This window comes from Pongo pygmaeus, chromosome 1, assembly GCF_028885625.2.
Source record: "Pongo pygmaeus isolate AG05252 chromosome 1, NHGRI_mPonPyg2-v2.0_pri, whole genome shotgun sequence".
NCBI lineage: Eukaryota > Metazoa > Chordata > Mammalia > Primates > Hominidae > Pongo > Pongo pygmaeus.
The window spans coordinates 202,411,733-202,435,898 of record NC_072373.2 but is presented as its reverse complement, the minus strand read 5'-3'; the positions used below and the strand labels follow the sequence as shown (position 1 = coordinate 202,435,898).

The 24,166-nt window shown below is 40.8% G+C and overlaps 1 protein-coding gene across 9 annotated transcripts in view; it reads left to right on the top strand.

The window, feature by feature from the left end:
• Positions 1-24,166, top strand: part of PHACTR4 (phosphatase and actin regulator 4) — a 144,231-nt gene that overhangs the window by 51,418 nt on the left and 68,647 nt on the right. For 2 of the 9 annotated variants that reach the window (XM_063667119.1, XM_063667104.1), the window contains exon 1: positions 23,366-23,518. The exons of 6 other annotated variants lie outside the window; for them this stretch is intronic. In XM_063667119.1, the coding sequence (XP_063523189.1) occupies positions 23,473-23,518 (46 nt within the window). In that variant the 5' untranslated portion in view covers positions 23,366-23,472. Of the gene's footprint in view, positions 1-23,360; positions 23,519-24,166 lie in introns of those variants that run through there. One more of the 9 variants, XM_054498075.2, reaches the window with a different exon arrangement.

The following is a 24,166-nucleotide window of genomic DNA, read 5'->3' as shown; positions in this document are numbered from 1 at the left end:
ACATCCTACCCACTGCCCAGTAGTAAACACACAATACATATCTGTATGTGTTTCTTCCGGTGGTTTTAATTTTTCTGCATAAGATAGAATTACCAATCTTAAGGAAAATAGAGTACACAGACACCAAATTCTGCGAACCTGAATAACAGATATTATGTAATTATTTTTTCTGTCAGTAGAAAAAGATGAGCTGTAGTAGTAGTAGTAGAAGCCTGGAAAGGCAGTAATGCTGACATTCTGGACTATTGCCTGTGTCCTCTCACCACTTTTTATCACTTCTGACTACGCCTTACTCCTAGAAAATCATAGCAAGTAGGATAGATTGACTAAAAAAAATACATGGACTGATTTCCATCTGAATTTATTTTTGCAAATTGAGCCCTTATCAATGTGTCATGCACCCTGCACAGACGATGATATATGTCATACAAATGTTTTCTTCCAGCCTGTGGCTTTTCTATTTGCTTTCAGAGGCTTTTAAAGTAATGCAATCCAATTTAATCCATTTTCTCTTTTATGGTTCATAATTTTTGTGTTTTCTTGAAGAAATCTTTGCTTAACCAAAGATCACAAAGGTTTTCCTCTATTTTTTTTCTTTATGATGTTTATAGTTTTGGGTTTTATTTTAAGTTGTTGATTCTTTTTGAGTTAATTTTTAGATATGGTACAAACTTGGAAATATTCTCCTTTGTCCACTGAATTACCTTGACACCCTGTTGAATTCCTGATGAAATTGGTAATTTCTTTCTTGCTTTTTTTTTTTTTTTTTTGCTGGTTCCCCCTTCTTTCCCCCCGAAATGGGTAATTTTCTAGGAAAATATAATTTGCCAAAGTGACTCAAGAAATAAAAATCCTATCTAGACTAGTGTTAAAATGTGATTAGGCCAGGGGTTTTGTGGACAATTTAATTCATATTGATGAAGCAGATGATTGCAGTAGTCTGTCCTTATTTACAGGGGATATACCAAGACCAAGAATGCCAGTGGATCCCTGAAATCATGGATAATACTGAATCCCAATATGTACTGTTTTTTCCTGAATATAGATACGTACATATGTACCTGTGATAAAGTTTGGATTATAAATTAGGCACAGTAAGAATTTAATAACAATAACTAATAATAAAATAGAACAAATAAGTAAAACAAGGATTACTTGAACACAAGCACTGCAATACCGCCACAGTTGATATGGCAACTGAGATGGCTGCTAAGTGATTAACAGGCAGTGAACACATATGGTGTGGATATGCTGGACAAGGAGATGGATGATTCACACCTGGGCAGGACAGAGCAGGATGGCATGAGATTTCATCATGATACTCAGAGTGGCACATGATTTAAAACTTACAAGTTATTTATTTCTAGAAATTTTCCATATTATATCTTTGGACTGCAGTCAACCACAAGTAACTGAAACGGCAGAAAGTGAAACCACAGATAAGAGGGGACAGCTCTATAATGCTATATCAATCAGTATAGCAGAGAAAAAGAAAGTACACCTGTTTATTTTATAAAGTTGGCAAAATCTTGATAACTAAAAGCTGATAGACTGGACATGGTGGCTCATGCCTCTAATCTCAGTCCTTTGGGAGGCCCATACGGGAGGACTGCTTGAGCCCAGGAGTTCAAGAACAGCCTAGGCAACATTGGGAGACGCTACAAAAAAAAAAAAAAGACACAAGAATCTTTTAAAAAGTTAGATAGGTATGGTGGCACACATCTATAGTCCCAGCTATTTGGGAGGCTCAGGTGGGAGGATTGCTTGAGCCCAAGAGGTCAAGGCTGCAGTGAAATGAGATTGTGCCACTGCACTCCAGCCTGGATGACAGAGCAAGGCCCTGTCTCTAAATAAATAAATGCTGACAAAGATAGTAGAAAAATACATTTGTCCGGCTGGATGTGGTGGCTCATGCCTATCCCAAGCACACTGGGAAGCCAAGGCAGGCAGATCACCTGAGGTCAGGAGTTTGAGACCACCCTGCCCAACATGGCGAAAGCCTGACTCTACTAAAAATACAAAAAATAATAATAATAATAATAGGTGGGCGTGGTGGCAGGCACCTGTAACCCCAGCTACTTGGGAGGCTGAGGCAGGAGAATCATCTGAATCTGGGAGGCAGATGTTGCAGTGACCCAAGATTGTGCCACTGCACTCTGGCCTGGGTGACAGAGCAAGACTCCATCTCAAAAACAAAACAAAACAAAACAAACAAACAAATACATTTGTTCTATTCCACTTAATACAGCTGTAGAAAGTCTATATAAATTACATGTAGATTAAATCCAACAAATCATTATTTTTTTCTTATTACAAAAACAATGTATATTTCTTTGAGAAAAATGAGAAAATACGGCATAAAGGAGAAAATTTTAAGGCCAGGTGCAGTGGCTCACACCTGTAATCTCAGGACTTTGGGAGGCTGAGGCAGTGGATCACCTGAGGTCAGGAGTTCGAGACCAGCCTGGCTAATATGGTGAAACCCTGTCTCTACTAAAAATACAATATTTAGCCGGGCATGGTGGTGTGCGCCTGTAGTCCCAGCTACTTGGGAGGCTGAGACAGGAGAATTGCTTGAACCCTGGGGGCAGAGGTTGCAGTGAGCTGAGATTGTGCCACTACACACCAACCTGGGTGACAGAGTGAGACTGCATCTCAAAAAATAAAAAAAGGAGAAAAATTTAAATCATTTGACCTTTCTATCCATTGGTAATTACTAATAACATTTTGATATATCTACTTTTATGATTTTTTTCTAGGGAAGTTATCTATATACAGTAGTTACATTTTTTAACATGCCGATTTATAGCTAGCTGTTTTTTGCTTGTTTGGTGCCCGCCCCCATGCCCAGCTAATTTTTTTGTATTTTTAGTAGAGACAGGGTTTCACCATGTTGGCCAGGCTGGTCTCAAACTCCTGAAATTAAGTAATCCACCCACCTCGGCCTCCCAAAATGCTAGGATTACAGGCGTGAGCCACCGTGGCTAGCCTGTTTTTTTCCCCATTTGATATGTCAAATCTATAAATATATTGAAAGAATATGACCCAAGAGGATTTATTGCAATATCTAAGGATTATATAGATATATTATCACTTTACACATATATATAACACATATATAAAGTGTAAATATATATGTGTATATATAAAGTGTAAAAAACATATATAAAGTGATACATGTATGTGTGTGTGTATATATACACACACACACTTTCTTTGAGATGAAGTCTCACTCTGTCGCCCAGACTGCCGAGTAGCTGGGACTATAGGTGAGCGGCCACCATGCCTGGCTAATCTATAAATAGTTACAAATTATTACCTTGATAGGTCAAAAACTAGAACGAAAATGATATGTTTGCTTATCTTTGTAGATGAGAAAATTCAACTCTTCTAGTTAAAAGCTTTAGTTACCCTAGGAATAGGATAATTTATTTTTATTCTTAAATATTTAAATAATATCGACATCTGCATTTCTACCAAATTGATTTTAAAATTGATAACATTAAGACACATTTTATAAAGTAAAACTTGTTAGGTAAAGTCTCCTTTGACCACCTTTGTCTAGTGACAACCCATACATACCATGAATGTTGTGTATATCCTTCTAGTTCATTTTTTTCTGTTACAACATTGCTTACATACTTTGATAGGATCAAGACCAGTTCTCTAGGCCAGGTGCAGTGGCTCACACCTGTAATCCCAGTGCTTTGGGAGGCTGAGGCAGGCAAATCGTCTGAGCGCAGCCTGAGCAACATTGTGAGACCCCATCTCTACAAAAAATACAAAAATGAACTGTGAGTAGTCTCGCAGTACTGTGGTCCCAGCCACTCAGAAGGCTGGGAGAATCACTTGTGCCTGGGAGATTGAGGCTGCAGTGAACCATTGATATGGTTAGCCTTTGTCTTCCCACCCAAATCTCATCATGAATTGTAAACCCCATAATGCCTATAATCCCCACGTGTCAAGGTAGAGACCAGGCGGAGGTAATTGAATTACGGGGGCAGTTTACCCCATGCTGTTCTCATGATATTGAGTTCTCACGAGATCTGATGGTTTTATAAGGAGCTCTTCCCCCCTCACTCGGCTCTTCTCCTTCCTGCCACCTCGTGAAGAAGACACCTTGCTTCTCCTTCACCTTCCACCATTATGGTAAGTTTCCTGATGCCTCCCCAGCCATGCTGAACTGTGAGTCAATTAAACCCCTTGCCTTTATAAATTACCCAGTCTTGAGCACTTCTTTATAGCAGCATGAGAACAAACTAATACAAGCCATGATTGTGCCACTGCACTCCAGCCTGGGTGACAGGATGAGACCCTGTCTCAAAAAAAAAGAGGATTGTTATTATAGAAAATCTAAAGGAGTTATTTACAATAACAACCCAAATTATAAAATACCTAGGAGTGATCTCAGCAACATAGCCCATATGATAAAACTAGAAGTGTGCTGTAGATAAATAAATAGATCCATTATGTCAAGTAATGGGAAAAACTGGAAAAATTATTGGTGTCATTTTTTCCTAAACTTATTATATAGGTTTAATACAACATTAATAGTTGAAGAGAACTTACATTAGCTTTTGATATTTGACAAAGTGATTATCAAATATAACTTAGAAAAAAATTAAAGCTAAGAAGTTAACAAACTCCCCTTTTTAATGGGTTTATGATGCCAGTTTGGTCACACTAAGTTTTATAAGTTCTTGGGTGCATTTTTGGACTTTATGTTATTTTCTGTTGAACAATTTGTCAGTTTTTGTACCAGTTCTACAATGTGTTTATTACTACAGTCAAAACAACGTCACTGGCTGGCTTCTGAATGTCCTATCATGTTCAAAATGACCTTTCATGATCAGAGCTTTGAGTTGACCCAAAGGCAGGGTAATTTTTACAAGATTACTTTTGAAACATCAATGAAACCAGAACACATGGGCATGTGCACATGTATACACACACATACACACTCACATGTTATAATTGAGGCTTCCATTGAATGAAAGTAATGGTAGTATAATAATGGACCATCTTGTAGATGGCGCTGATGGCCTCTAATTCTCGTTGAAGATTCTTGGTTTTTTTTTTTTTTTTTTTTTTTTTTGATTCCTCATCAAACCAGTGTTTTATCTTGCAGTAGCCAGAGTAACATCGTATCAGATTGTAATCTATAGCTATAGCTTTCCTTTTTACTATTGCATAAAAAGATTAATATTATATTTGACCGCTTTAAGAATTTTTAGATTTCTTATTTAGGTTTTCTTTAATGCTGCTATATTCTGTTTCTTTTCACTGATTTCTTAAAATAATTTAGATGCTCTAAAAGGTAGGCCTGGCTGCTTTATTTTGTCCATTTCCCTGCACAGGGTGAGTCAGTATTTTCCTCACTTCAGTTTAGAGCTCAGTAATCAAAGGGCACAAATAGCAAGAAGGCTTAAGAATTATGTCTTAAATAGTACAAGACAAAAGTGGCATCAAAGAAAGGACATTCCTGCTAGGATGGGGAGCTTGGCTTAATACTAAAGGTGTGTATTTGTTTAGTTCTGGTTATAATCTCATAATACATCCAGGATACATGGCTTAATGTTGGTTTCAATGAAGGCCAGTTACTATCCTAACCCCACCCCAAAGGTGAATGATGGATGGATGTATGATTGGCTGACTGAATGACTTATTAATTCATTCAATAAATTTTTGTTGGCTCACTGCCCTAACTGCCATGCAGGAAAAAAATGAGTCAGTTACATTTTCAGCTCTCAAAGAGGAGATTGAGAACTTTTAATGTGAGACAGAGTGAAGTGATTTTATACAAATAAAAATACTTGTGTTATTGGAATTTCCTGCCATGTTATTCAGCATGATTTGTATTTGTGGAAATTATTAAAACTTAATTGTATAGCATGTATAGTCAGCCCTCTGTTTCTGAGGGTTTCACATCCATGGATTTAACCAACCACAGATTGAAAATACTTGGGGAAAAAATAATAATTATACAACAATAAATGATAATGCAATTTTTAAAAAAATACAGTATAAAAACTTTACATCACATTTACACTGTTAGGTATTATAAATAATCTAGAGAAGACTAAGTATTATGGAGGATGTGTATAGGTTATATGTAAACACTTTGCCACTTTATATAAGGGACTTAAGCATCCATGGATTTTGGTGTCCAAGGAGAGCCCTGGAACCAATCCCCCTTGGATACTGAAGGATGACTATATTTCCCTTCTTTTCCTTTACTTTTTATTTTTAAAGCTAGTCAAATGAAGCAGTGGGAGGGGAGAAGGAACAAAGAAATCTGTAAGTGGTTGTGATCAATTAGTTGTAAACCCCACTGCATTCTGACCAGCCTGTATTTCTTTTCCTATATCTGTGTTCTTTGAACAGTTTAGTGGCGATTTCTTTAGGGCAAGTTTTTTGTTTTACTGTTTGTTTTGTATCTAAAAAGAGAATTTGGTGACCCTGGGGAAATAGGTAAAAACTAGAGACTTCTTTTTTTGAGACAGAGTCTCACTCTGTCGCCAGGCTGGAGTGCAGTGTTGCCATCTCACCTCACTGCAACCTTCACCTCCCGGGTTTGAGCAGTTCTCCTGCCTCAGCCTCCCAAGTAGCTGGGACTACCGGCGCATGCCACTGCGCCCAGCTAATGTTTTTGTAGTTTTAGTAGAGATGGGGTTTCCCCATGTTGACCAGGCTGGTCTCAAACTCCTGCCCTCAGGTAATCCGCCTGCTTCCGTCTCCCAAATTGCTGGGATTACAGGCATGAGCCACCACACCCGGCCTAAAACTAGAGACTTCTTAACTACCTTAGAGAGTATAGATAGGGGGCATGGCGGCTCATGCGTGTAATCCCAGCACTCTGGGAGACGGGAGGATCCCTTGAGCCCAGGAGTTCAAGACCATTCTGGGGCAACATAGCAAGACCTTGTCTTGACAAAAAATAAACAAAATTAGCCAGGTGTGGTGGTGCATGCCTATAGTCCCAGCTATTTAAGAGGCTGAGAGGGGAGGGTTGTTTAAGCCAGGGAGGTCGAGGCCGCAGTGAAGCATGATCATACCACTACACTCCAGGCTGGGCAACAGAGCAAGATCCTGCCTCAAATAAATAAATAAATGAGTAAATAAATATCTTGCGCTCTCATAAAACATACTTGTACATTGCTAATAATAATGCTCCAAGTAGCATAAGTATGGTTAAAAGGTTATACAAACCTGTGCTTCAGTAATTTTGGGTTTCTCATGAAAGACTAGGGCTAGAGAGTTTTTGTTGTATATCTAGGTTTATGGTGTAGCAAAGAATGGAGACTCAGATCCAGATTACTTAGGTATGAATCCTAACTTTGCCAGTTTTTAACTTAGACCAGTTTACTCCTATGTGACTCAGTTTCCTCATATATAAAATGGGGATAATAAATGCTGTCTTGCTCATAGACTTGTAAGAATTAGACAAGTTAGTATATGTAAAATATTTAGAATAATCGTTGGGATTATAACACATGTTCGATTCATGTTAGCTATTATTATTCATAGAGAATTGGGAGAAGGAATACTTGGGAAGTTGAATTTAGTTTATTTTCTAAGTTTTAGCTTCCTTCAAATCTTTTCACACAGATAGATAAATTTGAACTTTATTTTATTTATGTTCTAATTTTTCAGATACCAGTTTTTACCATTTAGGGAAATGATCAGAAACCAGGAAACATAAATCAAGGAGAGAAGAAATAGAGACCAGAAATTAGCTTTGAGTGATTAAAAACTGGTAGTGCTGCAGTTTTATCCTTCTAAGTGTTTCTTACAGGAACTAGAAAAGCAGAGCTATTTTTAAAAATTATTAACTAATTTATTAATTAATTTATTTTTATTTTTGAGGCAGGGTCTCACTCTGTTGCCCAGACTGGAGTACAATGGTGTGAACACGGCTCACTGCAGCCTTTACCTCCTGGGTTCAAGTGACCCTCCTGCCTCAGCCTCCTGTGTAGCTGGAACCACAGGCATATGCCACCACTCCCGACCTTGTTGCTTAGGCTGGTTTCCACCTCCGGAGCTCAAGCAATCTTCCCACCTCAGCCTTCCAAAGTGTTAAGATTACAGGTGTGAGCCACCATATCCAGCTGAAGAGCTATTTTCATTTATTTTTATTTTTAAATTTTATTTATTATTTTTTTTTAGTCAGGGTCTCTCTGCCACCCAGGCTGGAGTGCAGTGGCACCATCTGGGCTCACTGCAACCTCCGCCTCCTGGGTTCAAGTGATTCTCCTGCCTCAGCTTCCCAAGTAGCTGGGACTACAGGCACTTGCCACCACACTTGGCTAATTTTTTCTATTTTTAGTAGAGATGGGGTTTCACTGTGTTAGCCAGGATGGTCTCGATCTCCTGACCTTGTGATCTGCCCGCCTCAGCCTCCCAAAGTGCTGGGATTACAGGTGTGAGCCACCGCGGATGGCCTATTTTTTTGTTTTGTTTTTTTTGAGATGGAGTCTTGTTCTGTCGCCCAGCTTGGAATGCAGTGGCGCAATCTAGGCTCACTGTAAGCTCTGCCTCCCAGGTTCAAACAATTCTCCCTGCCTCAGCCTCCTGAGAAGCTGGGGTTACAGGCATGCACCACCACCCCGGCTAATTTTTGTATTTTTAGTAGAGATGGCATTTTCACTGTTGGTCAGGCCGTTCTCGAACTCCTGACCTTAGGTGATCCATCTGCCTTGGCCTCCCAAAGTGCTGGGATTATAGGCATGAGCTACCACGCCCAGCCTTATTTTTTAAATTTTATTTATTTATTTATGTATTTCTTTATTTTGGGACAGAGTCTCACTGTCATCCAGTCTGGAGTGCATTGGCACGATCTTCAGCTAACTGCAGCCTCCACCTCCCAGGGTCAAGCAGTTCTCCTGCCTTAGCCTCCCCAGTAGCTGGGACTACAGGCATCCACCACCACACCCAGCTAAGTTTTGTATTTTTAGTAGAGACAGGGTTTCGCCATGTTGGCCAGGCTGGTCTCAAACTCCTGACCTCGTGATCCACCTGCCTTGGCCTCCCAAAGTGCTGGGATTACAGGAGTGAGCCACCAAGCCTGACAACAACAAAGTGCTTTTGAATTACTGGCTTGAACAGGTTTGATATAAACACTATTTATATAGTCATCCTAGTTCTTCTACAGGGATTTTTATTGAGTCGTAGTGTAACTAGGTGTTCACTACTGAGAATTTTTATTTAGTAGAGAATGAAGGCTATATTCTCCTATACATGTACTGGAAAACGATATTGTTTAAGGAGATTTCTTGTTAGGAATTTCTGCATAACTTTTACAAATGTTATAGCTAGCTGTCATCAGACACATACTGTGTTCCCACTGGATATCTAGTGTTGGTAATATTCAGGTTTCTTTCTCACTCACTTAAAGTGAATATTGAGGGCCAGCCGAATTAGGAAGAGTTGTGAAAGAGAGAGAAGGAAGAATAATTGGCAGTGGCTAATAGTCATCTCTTTGAGTCACTAGTCATAGTCACATGTTTCAAACCTCTGTGATGTGGGCTCCTTGATTTCTGACTAGTTTCTACACGTCATTGATACCTCTTGGTTCCTTAATAGATGTCAACTGGGCCGGGCGCGGTGGCTCACGCCTGTAATCCCAGCACTTTGGGAGGCAGAGGTGGGTGGATCACCTGAGGTCAGGAGTTCGAGACCAGCCTGACCAACATGGTGAAACCCTGTCTCTACTAAAATACAAAAATTAGCCAGGTGTAGTGGCGGGCACCTGTAATCTCAGCTACTTGGGAGGCTGAGGCAGGAGAATCGCTTAAACCCGGGAGGCGGAGGTTGCGGTGAGCCGAGATCACACCACTGCATTCCAGTCTGGGCAACAGAGCGAGAAACCTTCTCAAAAAAAAAAAAAAAAAAAAAAAAAATTGTGAATATAAATAGTCCAATAGTTTGAAACTAAATAGAATGAAACTTTTATTTAGCTGTGAAGATTTCTTCAGCGCATACTACCAATGGTAGTTGGTACTATGAAAAACAGATAACACATGCTGATGAAACATGGAATTGGGAGGCCGGGAATGGTGGCTCACGCCTGTAATCCCAGTACTTTGGGAGGCTGAGGAGGGTGGATCACGAGGTCAGGAGATTGAGACCATCTGGCTAACACAGTAAAACCCCATTTCTACTAAAAATACAAAAAAAAACAATTAGCCAGGCGTGGTGGTGGGCGCCTGTAGTCCCAGCTACTCGGGAGGCTATGGCAGGAGAATGGCGTGAACCCAGGAGGTGGAGCTTGCAGTGAGCCAAGATTGCACCACTGCACTCCAGCCTGGGCAGCAGAGCGAGACTTCGTCTCAAAAAAAAAAAAAAAAAAAAAACAAAAAAAAAACGTGGAATTGGTTCTTTGAGATACTCTGTTATTACTGGAAGACTTTTTTTTTTTTCTTAATAGAGACAAGATCTGCCCCCGCTGGTGTCAAACTCCTGGGCTCAAGCAATCCTCCCACCTTGGCCTCCCAAAGTGCTGGGATTACAGTAATGAACCTGGACTGCACCTGGCCTTGGAAGAATTCTGAGTGGGCTTTAAAAATCCTTTTAAGTTCAGCATGTCCAGTAGAACTTTCTGCAAAGATGGAAATGTTCTGTATCTGCCACTCTCCCATGTGTAGTCATATGTAGCTAGCTACTGAGCACCTAAAATGTTGCTAGTAAAAGTGAGAGACTGAATTGTAAATTGTATCTCATTTTAATAATATAAATGTAAATAATCATGTGTGGCTAGTGGCCACAGTATTGGACAGTGCACATAGATATTTGAGAACTGAGCAGCATATTTGATAACCAATACTTCTCTACCAATGATTAAAATAATGTAATTCTTATTTACTTTTAGTATGCTTGGAAATGTTGCTTTTTGTTTTGCTGCCATTAGAACCAATAACGGTATAGTATTTGGCTGGACGCAGTGGCTCACACCTGTAATCCCAGCACTTTGGGAGGCAGCAGGATGTGGATCACTTGAGGTCAGGAGTTCGAGATCAGCCTGGCCAACATGGTGAAACCCCGTCTCTACTAAAAATACAAAAATTAGCCAGGCATGGTGGTGCGCACCTGCAATCCCAGCTACATGGGGGCCTGAGGCAGGAGAATCACTTGAACCCGGGAGGCGGACATTGCAGTGAGCTGAAATTGCGCCACTGCATTCCAGCCTGGGCAACAGAGTGAGACCCTGTCTCAAAAAAAAATAAATAAATAAAAAGGCTATAGTATTAGGAAGAAGACAGAGGAAGTTAATTTAGGAATGTGTTGTTTACTGTGGGTCTTCACTTATACATCATCTTCCCACTGAGGCCCTTCTGCTCACCCAGTTTATAATTTAGCACCCTCCCTTTCAGCCCACCTTATTTTCCTTTCCTCCCTTTTTTACTCTGTGGTACTTGTCACCATCTAATGTAATGGGAAGAGGGCAGGGATTACTTTCCCCTGTTGTATTCACTGCTGTGTCCCAACACCTAGAATAATACCTGACACATTAGAGGTACTCAGCAAATATTTGTGGAGTGAATAAGTGAGAGTTGTGGTTTCTCAATAATTATAATCTAATTCATTTAACACTTATTTTGCATATAGCAAGCATTGAGTTAGATTAGTTATATAGAGTACACTATGGTCACTACCCTTTCCATAGTAAAACATTTATTTCTTTGTGAGCTTCAAATCACTGACAAGAAAAAAATTTAGAAAACTAAAAACTAAAAACATTTCTTTGAACCATTATTTAAAACAGAATATTGAATCGGTTAAATCATTGGTTGGAAGGGACTTGGCAATGATTTGAATCAGTTGTCTGATGTCACATGGTGTTTTACAGTTCCATCGGTGTCATTTACATCCTCTTCTCATTTCCCCTTTTCCTTCATCCCACAACATATGAATCTTTTTGCTCACTTACTTTTTCTACATCTTCTCATCTCCATTCAGCTAGTTCTCACTTTCTTCTAGGCCTGCCTTTCCCACTGACTTTACTGGACCTTAAGGAACTCCTCAAATCCCTGTCCAAACCTTTCACCTGTATTAACTGAAACTTTCCTGTTGATTATGATTTCTTATAACTCCTTCCTCAGTTCCAGAATCTTCTCCCTATCCCCTGGGATATCCTCAAGAGCTTATTGGCCTGAAAACCAAAACTTGAAGAGAAAGCACCAAGGCAGAATCCCTATATCTCCAGTTTCTTAGAGTGTGATCTTTCATTTTGTGGAGCTGAAAGCCATCCTGCTGATAATTTCAGTTTCTCTCGCTAATAAAAGTCCAATATATTATAGGTTTTAAACATGTACATTACTTCATGCCTACCATTATTGAGAGAAGAAGAGATTATGTAGCTTCTGTGACATAAAAGCATGACAGAACCTCTCCAATTTTTCCTAAAGAACTGTGGTGGTTTAATTTAAACTATTGGGGAGGTGGGGTTCATTTATATAGAGAATTTAAATGGAAGGAGAGGAGCCAAAATATATTAAGCACCTCTAATCATTAGGTAGTCTTTGGAAATTTTTCTTATTTAATCCTCATAACTCTATGAGCAGTTTTCTTCATTTTACAGATGTGTAAACTGAAGTGCATGTAAGTAAAGTAACTTTCCAGAGTAACCTAATCAGTAAATGGGAAAGCTGAGATTTTACATAGTTATATGACTGTAAACCCTGTGCTTTTTTCCATTGGTAAGCCATGCTGCCTTCTAGAAGTAGAGGCAAAGGAGGGAACAAGAGTTACAGCGTTTGATGTAGAATAGGAGGCAGTTTGTTTGTTTTTCGCATCCAGTGAGCTAGCCACAGAAATAAACCAGTATTATTTGTGGTAAGTGGCATGAGTATCTGGTGATTCCAGTGGCCCTGCCTTAACTTTAACCTTCTGTCGCTTTCAGCCTGTTCTTCAGGCTAGTTCACATGAAGTACAAACACTTCCTACTAAGGATCTTGAGCCTCACAGTTGTGATTAAATGAGGGAGTATGTGAAGGTTCATATGACAAATCTATCTCCTTTCTTACTACTTGCAAAGCAGTAGGTTCTCAAAAACCACATGAACATACCATTTTTTTCCCCACAAAGGAAGAGTTTCACAGCAGCTCCCAGGATTGTGTGGAATGATAAGAGTAGTCTATGGTCTCGACGTTTTTTCTGGCCTCCGTGAGAAAAGTTCCACTGTTGGAGGTCAGAAGAAATGTAGAGATGATGGGCTATTCTATCCATGGTAGAATAGTGGATGAATTGTCTACCTTGGATGAATATAGTGGACGAATATTCTACCAGGGTAAAATAGTCTATGGTAGAATAGAATCTCTGAGAAAATCTTAAAATTAAAGAATGCTGTTTCTTTCCTTATACTCAAGATTAATAATACTCGGTGCATGTATACTGTACATCAAGTGTGACAAGCATTGAGAGTTTAAGGATAAATACATCATGGGCCCTGCCCACAAGGTGTTTCTAGCTCAATTGAGAAGTCTGAAGATTACTGCAGTTCAGGCTGGTGTACTTAATAACAGAGTATGATAACTTAGGCACTATGCCAACATATACTGGTAGGTGTAAGTGTGTCTAGCTTTGTCCTGAGGTCAGAGAAAAAAACTTTTTTTTGGTGGTGTGTCCAGAAAAACCATAGTTATGATTAGCTCTTTACCTCTCCTGTATTATCCCTTGATGCTTGTACCTTTTTCTCACTTCTGTCATCCCTCCTATGGCTGACTCTTTCACATTCTTTTGTTTGTTTGTTTGTTTGTTTTTGAGATGGAGTCCTGCACTGTCACCCAGGCTGGAGTGAGTGCAGTGGCGTGATCTCGGCTCACTGCAAGCTCCGCCTCCCGGGTTCACGCCATTCTCCTGCCTCAGCCTCCCGAGTAGCTGGGATTACAGGCACCTGCCACCACACCAGGCTAATTTTTTTTGTATTTTTAGTAGAGACAGGGTTTCACCATGTTAGCCAGGATGGTCTCGATCTGCTGACCTTGTGATCTGCCCGCCTCAGCCTCCCAAAGTGCTGGAATTTACAGGCATGAGCCACTGTGCCCAGCCGACTCTTTCAGATTCTAGATGTCACTTCATTTGAGATATTTTCTGTTCCCAGGCACGGTGGTTCACACACTTTGGGAGGCTGAAGCAGCAGGATTGCTTGAAGCCAGGAGTTATAGACCAGCCTGGGCAACATAGGGAGACTCTGGCTCTACAAAAAAAAAAATTGTTTTAAAGCCATGAGTGGTGGCATGCACCTGTAGTCCTACCTACTTGGGAGGCTGAGGCAGGAGGATCGCTTAGACCCAGGAGTTTGAAGCTGCAGTGAGTCATGATCACACCACTGTACTCTAGCCCAGGTAACAGAGCAAAACCCTGCCTAAAAATAAAAACAAAAATAAAATTTCTCTGACCTCAGGACAAAGCTAGACACACTTACACACACCAATGTGTGTTTGCATAGTGCCTAAGTACTTATGTACTTATACTGTTATAAATCCTGTTTTCTTTTCTTTTCTTTTCTTTTTTTTTTTTTTTTTGAAACAGAATTTCACTCTGTCCTGCCCAGGCTGGAGTGCAGTGGCTACATCTTGGCTCATTGCAACCTCTGCCTCCCGGGTTCAAGCGATTCTCCTGCCTCAGCCTCCCGAGTAGCTGGGATTATAGGCATGCACTGCCATGCCTGGCTAATATTTGTATTTTTAGCAGAGATGGGGTTTTGCCATGTTGACCAGGCTGATCTCAAATTCCTGATCTCAAGTGATCCGCCCACCTTGGCTTCCCATAGTGCTGGGATTACAGGTGTGAGCCACTGCACCTGGCCTAAATCCTGTTTTCTTGAGCTATAAGCAAATTATGGGCAAAAGCTGTTGTTTTTAGCACCAGCATAGTGCTGGGCACACAATTAGGGTTCAGTAAATTTTTATGAGAATTCTGCTTGAGTGATTAAGGAAAGTCCCACACGGAGGTAGCAACATTTGAGCCAGTTCTTTTTTTTTTTTTTTTTTTTTGGTAAATTTTTTTTCTTTTTTGAGGCTGGGTCTCACTCTGTCTCCCAGGCTGGAGTGCAGTGGCACAGTCACAGCTGACTGCAGCCTTGACTTCAGACAGTTCTTTTTTTTTTGAGACGGAGCCTCGCTCTGTCTCCCAGGCTAGAGTGCAGTGGCGTGATCTCGGCTCACTGCAAGCTCCGCTTGCCAGGTTCACGCCATTCTCCTGCCATAGCCTCCCTAGTAGCTGGGACTACAGGCGCCTGCCACCATGCCCGGCTAATTTTTTTGTATTTTTAGTAGAGACGGGGTTTCACCGTGTTCACCAGGATGGTCTCGATCTCCTGACCTCGTGATCCGCCCGCCTCGGCCTCCCAAAGTGCTGGGATTACAGGCATGAGCCACCACGCCCGCCCTTCCAGACAGTTCTTAATGGATGGGTAGGAATTTGCCAAATGTATCTAGGAGAGAAATTTCTGGCGAAGGGAGCAATTTGTACAAATAGATGAGAAGATGAAGAGTTTGCAGATTACTAGTAAGGCTTTCTAATTTCCACATGTAGCTTAAGGCACATGTTATCAATTGTAGGATGTTACCTCCCTTAACTATCCAGTGCCAGCCAGCCTAGAGTAGATCATGGGGTAAAGAAAAGAAAGCTGCTCTTTTCCCTAATTATATATTCAGAGGCTGAAAATTAGTCTTTGATGGGAATATGTATTTGTGTGATTTGCTAGTAATTTCTGTTGGTCATCACGTCCTAGAGGAAAATGATTTCTTCCTAACCCCTCACTGGAGTTTACCTCCCTCAGACATCTCAGGCCATAAGAAAGAAGTATGCTGAATTAAGCTGAGGGAGCTATAATTAAAATAGTCAAGAGCTGATTTTCCTAGGTAATCCAATTTGTATTCATACTTCAGCATAAAAATACATTTAATTTAAAGCATTCTACTCTTGTGATTGATCTTGTAAACTGTTTATTAAAAATATAGGCTGGGCACGGTGGCTCACTCCTGTAACCCCAGCACTTTCGGAGGCCGAGGCGGGCGGATCACGAGGTTGGGAGGTGGAGACCATCCTGGCTAACACGGTGAAACCCTGTTCCTACTAAAAAATACAAAAAATTAGCCAGGCGTAGTGGCAGGCGCCTGTAGTCCCAGCTACTTGGGATGCTGAGGCAGGAGAATGGAGTGTATCCAGGAGGCGGAGCTTGCAGTGAGCCAAGATCGCACCACTGCACTCCAGCCTGGGCCACAGAGCGAGACTCCGTCTCAAAAAAAACAAAACAAAAAATATATATATATAAACATGGGGCTGGGCGCAGTGGCTTATGCCTGTAATTCCAGCACTTTGGGAGGCCGAGGCGGGTGGATCACGAGGTCAGGAGATCTAGACCATCCTGGCCTCCCAAGTAGCTGGGACTACAGGCGCGTGCCACCATGCCCAGCTAATTTTTGTATTTTTAGTAAAGACAGGGTTTCACCATGTTAGCCAGGATGGTCTTGATCTCCTGACCTCGTGATTCACCTGCCTCGGCCTCCCAAAGTGCTGGGATTACAGGCGTGAGCCACCGCACCAGCCACTACAACACAATTTTTATGGTGAATTTAAAACACCAAACACCACATTCCAAAAAGAACTCTGAGTCAGACACCAACAGTAAAGCCTACTGTGATCTCAGTCTGTCTTTAGTAATGAAGCCCAATGACTAACATATAAGAAGACAATTCAAACTATACTTTGTTCAGGAAAAGGAAGATAAAGTCTTCCACATCTTCTGGATGGAACCTGGGAAAGATATTCCACAGTGTCTTACTGCTTATAAACAATTTTAACAAATCAGCATTAGCTTAATGGAGGGAAGGAACAATTCATGGCTTCCTGATGAGAAATTCAGTTCACATTTATGTGGCCTGCTTTGGAGCAGCTTGTGCTGTTAGCTGATGATCTTAAGTTTCTCTGTTGAGCATTACCTGTGGAACTGTCCAAATCTAGGCTTTTAGGAAAATAATATCTTGGCCAGGCGCAGTGGCTCACGCCTGTAATCCCAGCACTTTGGGAGGCCGAAGTGGGCAGATCACAAGGTTAGGAGTTCGAGACGAGCCTGACCAACATGGTGAAACCCCGTCTCTACTAAAAATACAAAAATTAGCTGGGCGTGGTGGCGCATGCCTGTAATCCCAGCTACTCAAGAGGGTGAGGCAGGAGAATCACTTGAACCCAGGAGATGGAGGTTGCAGTGAGCCGAGATTGCGCCACTGCACTCCAGCCTAGGTGACAGAGCGAGACTCTGTATCAAAAAAAAAAAAAAAGAATATCTTTGGTATGCCCAGCAATTTATAGGTTGTATGTGGTAATTAGAAACAGTTCTTTAATAAAACAAGGAAGGCTTAGGTCGGGTGCAGTGGCTCATGCCTATAATCCCAGCACTTTGGGAAGCTGAGGCTAGAGGATCTCTCTCTCTCTTTTTTTTTTTTAAGTAAAACTTTAAATTTTTCTCCCACTAGGATCTCTTGAGTCCAGAAGTTTGAGACTGCCTGGACAACATAGTGTGACCCTGTCTCTATAAAAAAAAAAATTAAAAAATTAGCTGGGTGGGTGGCACATGCCTGAAGTTCTAGCTACTCAGGAGGCTGAGGTGGGAGGATTACTTGTGGCCAGGAGTTCCAGTGAGCTATGATTGCACCTCTGCACTCCAGCCTAAGTGACAGAGCAAGACTCTGTAAAAAAAAAAAAAAAATGAAAAAAGGCTCTCATTAGAGGGTTTTAAGTGCTGTCTAAATCTCAATGGTAGCTTCAATTCCTTTGCCTATTAAATCTTATTTTTCTAAGGTGTTTTATTTTTTTTTGAGACAGGGTCTCACTGTGTCATCCAGGCTGGAGTTCAATGGCACGATCTCAGCTCACTGCAACTTCGCATCCTGGGCTCAAACAATCCTTCTGCCTCAGCTTCCCAAGTAGCTGGGATCACTGGCATGTGCTACCATGCCTGACTAATTTTTGTGTTTTTTTTTTTTTTGTAGAGATGGGGTTTTACCATGTTACCCAGGCTGGTCTTGAACTCCTGGACTCAAGCGACCCCCGCTTGGCCTCCCAAAGTGCTGGGATTAGAGGCGTGAGCCACTGCACCCGACCTAAGTTTTCTTGTTCTTTCCCTAAGTAAAATAGGAAGAGAATCACAAATTTTAATTGTGCTACTGCCCCTTGAGGGACTAAGCTGGGAAGAATAAGTACTCTAAAAAGGGAGTATCTTATTAGCTAACAAATAACAAGAGATAGCTGTCTACTTCTTACAAAGTTAAAGTGATTCTTCCTTTTACATTTCTAAAACATAATGCATGGAAGACTAAAATGAACTCAAGGCTCTATTGTTAATTTTAACGTCATTAGTGTGCCAGTATCGTCCTACCTTTTTGCTTGTCTGCTTACAAATTAGCACAAAGTAAATACTGATTGTTAGAAGAAAAATGAAACATGATGGTCAGGGAACGTGTAGTGTCTTGGCACATAGGCAACAGACTTAGCATTTCTTTCTTTCTTTCCTTTTTTTTTTTTTTTTTTTTTTATTTGAGACAGAGTCTCGCCTTGTCACCCAGGCTGGAGTGCATTGGCACAATCTCGGCTCACTGCAACCTCTGCCTCCCAGGTTCAAGCAATTCTCCTGCCTCAGCCTCCTGTGTAGCTGGTACTACAGGTGCCAGCCACCACACCTGGCTAATTTTTGTATTTTTAGTAGAGACGGGGTTTTACCATGTTGGCCAGGCTGGTCTCAAACTCCTGACCCCAGGTGATCCGCCCGCCTCAGTCTCTGAAAGTGCTGGGATTACAGGAGTGAGCCACTGCCCCGGGCCTAGACTTAGCATTTCTTTTTATTTTGTTTTTTATTTTATTTTTTGAGACAGTCTCTCTGTCACCCAGGCTAGAGTGAAATGGTGCAATCTTGGCTCACTGCAACCTCTGCTTCCTGGATTCAAGCCATTCTCCTGCCTCAGCCTCCTGAGTAGCTGGGATTACAGGCGCCCGCCACTACGCCCAGCTAATATTTGTATTTTTAGTAGAGACGGGGTTTCTCCATGTTGGTCAGGCTCGTCTCGGACTCCTAATGTCGTGATCCGCCCACCTCAGCCTCCCAAAGTGCTGGGATTACAGGCGTGAGCCACTGCACCTATCTAAATTTAGCATTTCTAAGAGATTAGTTGTAGAGCATGGACTTTCTTGGAAAATAAATATTTCTTTTGGAGCTTAAAAATTCTTGGCCATTTATACAAGAGCTTCAGTAAGTCCGGGAGTCAGAATAAGGATACCTGGATTTTAGTCCTGGCTCTGAGCAGGCATTTAACCTCTTTGAACCTCGGTTTCCTCCTTCTGCAAAAAGTAGGAGATTGAAATTGAGCCAAAAGATTCCTAAGAATCCTTTCTTTCTTTCTTTCTTTTTTTTTTTTTTGAGATGGAGTTTCACTCTTGTCGCCCCGGCTGGAATGCAGTAGCACTATCTTGGCTCACTGCAACCTCTGCCTCCCAGGTTCAAGTGGTTCTCCTGCTACAGCCTCCTGAGTAGCTGGGACTACAGGTACGCACCACCAAGCCCAGCTAATTTTTGTATTTTTTTTTTTTTACAGAGATGGGGTTTCACCATGTTGGCCAAGATGTTCTCAATCTCCTGACCTTGTGATCTGCCTACCCTGGCCTCCCAAAGTGCTGAGATTACAGGCATGAGCCACTGTGCCCAGCCCCTTTCATTCTTTAAGTTTTATTGCTACTCTCACAATATCGTAGAATCAGCAGTGAGCCATGCCAAGATTTGGCTTTTATTTTATTTTATTTATTAGAGACAGGGCCTTACTATATTCCCCAGGCTGGTCTCAAACTCCTAGGCTCGAGGGATCCTCCTACCTTCGCCTCTCCAAATGCTGGGATTACAGGAATGAGCCACTGTGCCTGGCCTTTTACATTTGGCGGGTCGTTTTTATTTTGCCATTTAAATTTGGCAGATGGTTTTAGCAGCTATACCTGGATCCATAAATCTATCTTGTTATACTCTTGTATGGTCATGTCTACATAAATTAGATTAGAAGGTACTGTTTCTGGGCTGTGTGTGTGTGTGTATTTTCAATGTGCCCGGTTTGAACTTACCAAATATTCAAGGTAATGCTTTTATCTGGGTCCTTCCATTTGCTTAATATTTCTATACACCAACTGGTTGTGTTCAGACTTTCTCTCTGGCCTGCTTTTTCCAACTTGCTCCCTGGAGTCATACTCTTGACCTGGCCTGTCCTTTCTTGATTTACATTTATTGAGAGGTTTTCAGGTACCAGGAACATTACAAAGCACTTTATTTCTGTTCATGTCATTTAATCCTTACAAATTCCCTGTACTAATAATTTTTTTTTTCTTCGAGACAGAGTCTCGCTCTGTCGCCCGGGCTGGAATGCAGTGGCATGATCGTGGCTCACTGCAACCTCTGCTTCCTGAGTTCAAGCGATTCTCATGCCTCAGCCTCCTGAGTATCTGGGATTACAGGCATGTGCCACCACTCCCAGCTAATTTGTGTATTTTTAGTAGAGCCAGGGTTTCACCATGTTGGCCAGGCTGGTCTCAAACTCCTGACCTCAGGTGATCTGCCTGCCTTGGCCTCCTAAAGTGCTGGGATTATACGCGTGAGCCACCACGTCCAGCCTTGTACTAGTAATTGTTGTTTACTTTTATAATACTAGAAAACTGAGACTTAGAGAGGTGAAGTAACTTGTCTAGTGTTAACACTTAATAAGTGGTAGAGCTGGAATTAAAATTTCAATCTGACTCCAAAGCTCATGCTCTTAAGCAATATACTGTGATATTTCCATGATGATGATGATGGTGATAACGATGTTGTTCATTACAATATGTTGAGCACCTCCTGAGTGCGAAGCAGTGCATTGCCACCTTTTGCATTCCCATTTTACAACAGTGGAAACTGCTTTTGCTCATGGTCTGCTTTTAGGCTAATAAATATAAGTACCTAGGTTCCAAAGTATTGGGCATTATTAAATTGAATTGTGCTTTCAGTGCATTTTTCCTTTTACTTTCTTTCCTGTTTTAATGGTCAACATCATAATGTTTTTCTAATTACTACCAATATTAACAATTTAATGTTGTCTGAATGTTTCTGTACTTTTTTCCCTTACTGATGCCTTAGCATTGAGGTTTTCTTATTTGTTACCTTTGCTGTTTTTTCTCTATCAAAAGCAGATAATGGGGCTAAGATAATAGAGAAGAGAATATACCAAGGACAAGCTAAGTACGGGAAAGTTCAGATGCTAGAAATCTTTCTGGGATCTCAGTTTGGAGAATAAAGATTTAAATGAAAAACTCCCATTTGGTAGCTGTCTTTTTAAAAAAATTATTTTAATTTTTTTTTTTAGAGACAGGGCTCATTGTGTTGCCAAGGCTGGACTCAAACTCTTGGGGTCAAGTGATCCTCCCACCTCAGCCTCCTGAGTAGCTGAGACTACAGGTGCACGCCACTCCACCCAGTGGTAGCTGTCTTTTATTGAAGGAATAGTAGGGCTTTGGTACTTACTAGCTTGGTGATATAAGACACAGGATTTGACCTTACTAGCCCTAGTTTTCTTATCTGAAAATAGGGTAAATAAATATACCTCACAATGCATGGTTAGTTGTGGTGATGATTAAATGCAGTAACAAGTGTAAAACTCCTTAATATATTACTCAAAATTGTTAGCTTCCTCTTTTACCTTCAGATGTTAGTGGAATAATCCAGGTTATGTGGAGGTTATTTAAGGTTGTGTTATGTGTGTCTTTTTTACATTTAGAAAATTTAGTGTTAGTATACTAAATAAAAATTTATCAAGCTGTATCCTTAATATTTATGTACTTGGCTGTATGTAAGTTAGTTATGGATAAAAAAGGAAAAATCAGTGTGCAAATTGGATGTTCATTTGCTGCATGTGATTAGCTGATATTTCCATGTATTATGCCCAGCATGTAGGGCTACTCTTTGTAATTTTTTATTCCCCAAGATCATATGGAAATTATTGAGTTTTAGCAGGAAGAGACTATTATATAATACCTTCCAAATATTTATTTCAAGTTTATTGTTTTAGTAAGCAGATTTTCAGAAATATTTGTTTGTATTCTCAGAAAAGGTATATTCAATCCTAAAATATTGTTTCTAATGTTATTAATTCCCAGTACATAGATCTCACCTTGCTTTAGGCATGCCCACCTACAGGTAGGAAATAAAATTTTAGAATAAGCAGCGTGTCTTAGTCTGTTCAGGCTATTATAACAGAATACTATAGACTGGGGGGCTTAAACAACAAACATTTCTTTCTTTTATTTTTATTTATTTATTTTTGAGACAGGGTCTTGCATTGTTGCCTAGGCTGGAGTGCAGTGGTGTAATCACAGCTCACAACTCACCTCCTGGGCTCAGGCAATCCTCCCACCTCACCTCCCCTCCCTCCAGTAGCTGGGACTACTGGCACATGCCACCATGCCTGGCTAATTTTTAAATTTTTTATAGAGACAGAGTCTCATTGTGTTACCCACGCTGATCTCGAGCTCTTCTTGGACTTAAGTAATCCTTCAGCCTTGGCCTCCCAAAGTGCTAGGATTACAGGCATGAGTCACCAGGCCCAGCCACAGACATTTATTTCTAACAGTTCTGGACACTGGGAAGTCCAAGGTCAAGGTGCCAGGAGATTGGGTATCTGTGAGGGCCTTCTTCCTGGTTTCCAGACAGTTGTCTTCTTGCCTAGCCTCACATGATGGAAAGAGAGAACTCCCTGGATCCTTTTTGATAAAGTACTAATCCTATTAGTGAGGGCTTTAAAACCCTCAATGACCTAATTATCTCCCAAAGAACAACCCATTTCCTATCACCATCACATTGGTCGTTAGAATTTCCATATATAAATTGTAAGGGGACACAAACATTCAGTCCATAACACAGTGAAATCTGATACTTTTGAGGTAAGCCTGTGTCTAAAACACACCTTTGAATGGACTACTGCTCCTATTAGCCTTTTACTCAAAACCATCCTGGTGTTTTTGTGTGATTAAATTTGTAAATTCTTTGGTGTACTCTTGAGTAGGCTCCCTTTCTTCTGTGACTCAGAGCCTGGAGCATTGCAGCCAAGCTCAAAAGTCAGGAACAGGGGGTGTGGACTTCTGGGCTATGCCAGTCAGCAGCTAGAATGTGGTTGGCAGTCTCCTCCCCTTCCTGCACTTCAGCTCTACACAGTGTGCATTCTGGAATGACAGGCATTCCTGTGTGAAGAGTGCCAGTGTGAAGACAGTTTTGTAAGAACTGCAAGTGCGCAGGCTGTATGGGAAACAGAAACTTCAGCAGATGAACTGACCTTATGCCATTTCCTGATGTTTGGCAGTGACACTGAAAGAGGATCGCATGTCCCCTCTTTATGTGGATTTATCTTTTATGAAAAGTTTGCTTTTGTCCGGGACAGTTTGTTGTCGTGAGATACATCAGACAATATAATCATGGGGCAAGCTGATGTCTCCAGACCGGTAAATCCAGATGCAGTTGGTGAGTAATAGAAGGCAGAGACACAGAAAATCTTGACAGAAGCAAGGCAGATTTACAGGTGAACTTGAGTATTTATGTGAAGTTAAACACGAGAATGTTGATGATCCCAACTTTGAAATGTTTATGTTTGTGAAGAATGAATGAAGTCATGCGGAACATGGCGAGAAACTTTAAAAAATTAAGTTTTTTAAAACTTAAAAACTTAAATTCAGTTTATTAATTTATCACTCACAGTTTTGTTTTACTTGATCTCTTTGAAGTTTTTTATATTACATTGCTAAGGAATTACCTGTTAATTTCTTGCCATTACTAAAGATAAATGCTACAGAAACTTATTTAGAATTCAGAGATATTTTGTTAGTACTTTACAAAACTTGGAAAATAGAACCGTTGACTTCTATAGACAGAACCACTTTTAAGAATTAAGTTTTTAGACTTGGTTATACATTTTCCTAATAAGTCTCAGGCATTTTCCATTGCACTAGTGTTTCCGTTTCTCTTAAGTCAACACTTTGATATAAACTTTTCTGAAGTTGGTACTTTACATTTGAAATGTTACTGTCTAAGGGATAGCTAGAGAGCAAGCTGATTGTGAGTATAGCTCAGAGTTTCAAATCTTCTACGTGAAATGGTAGTCACTTGTCACTG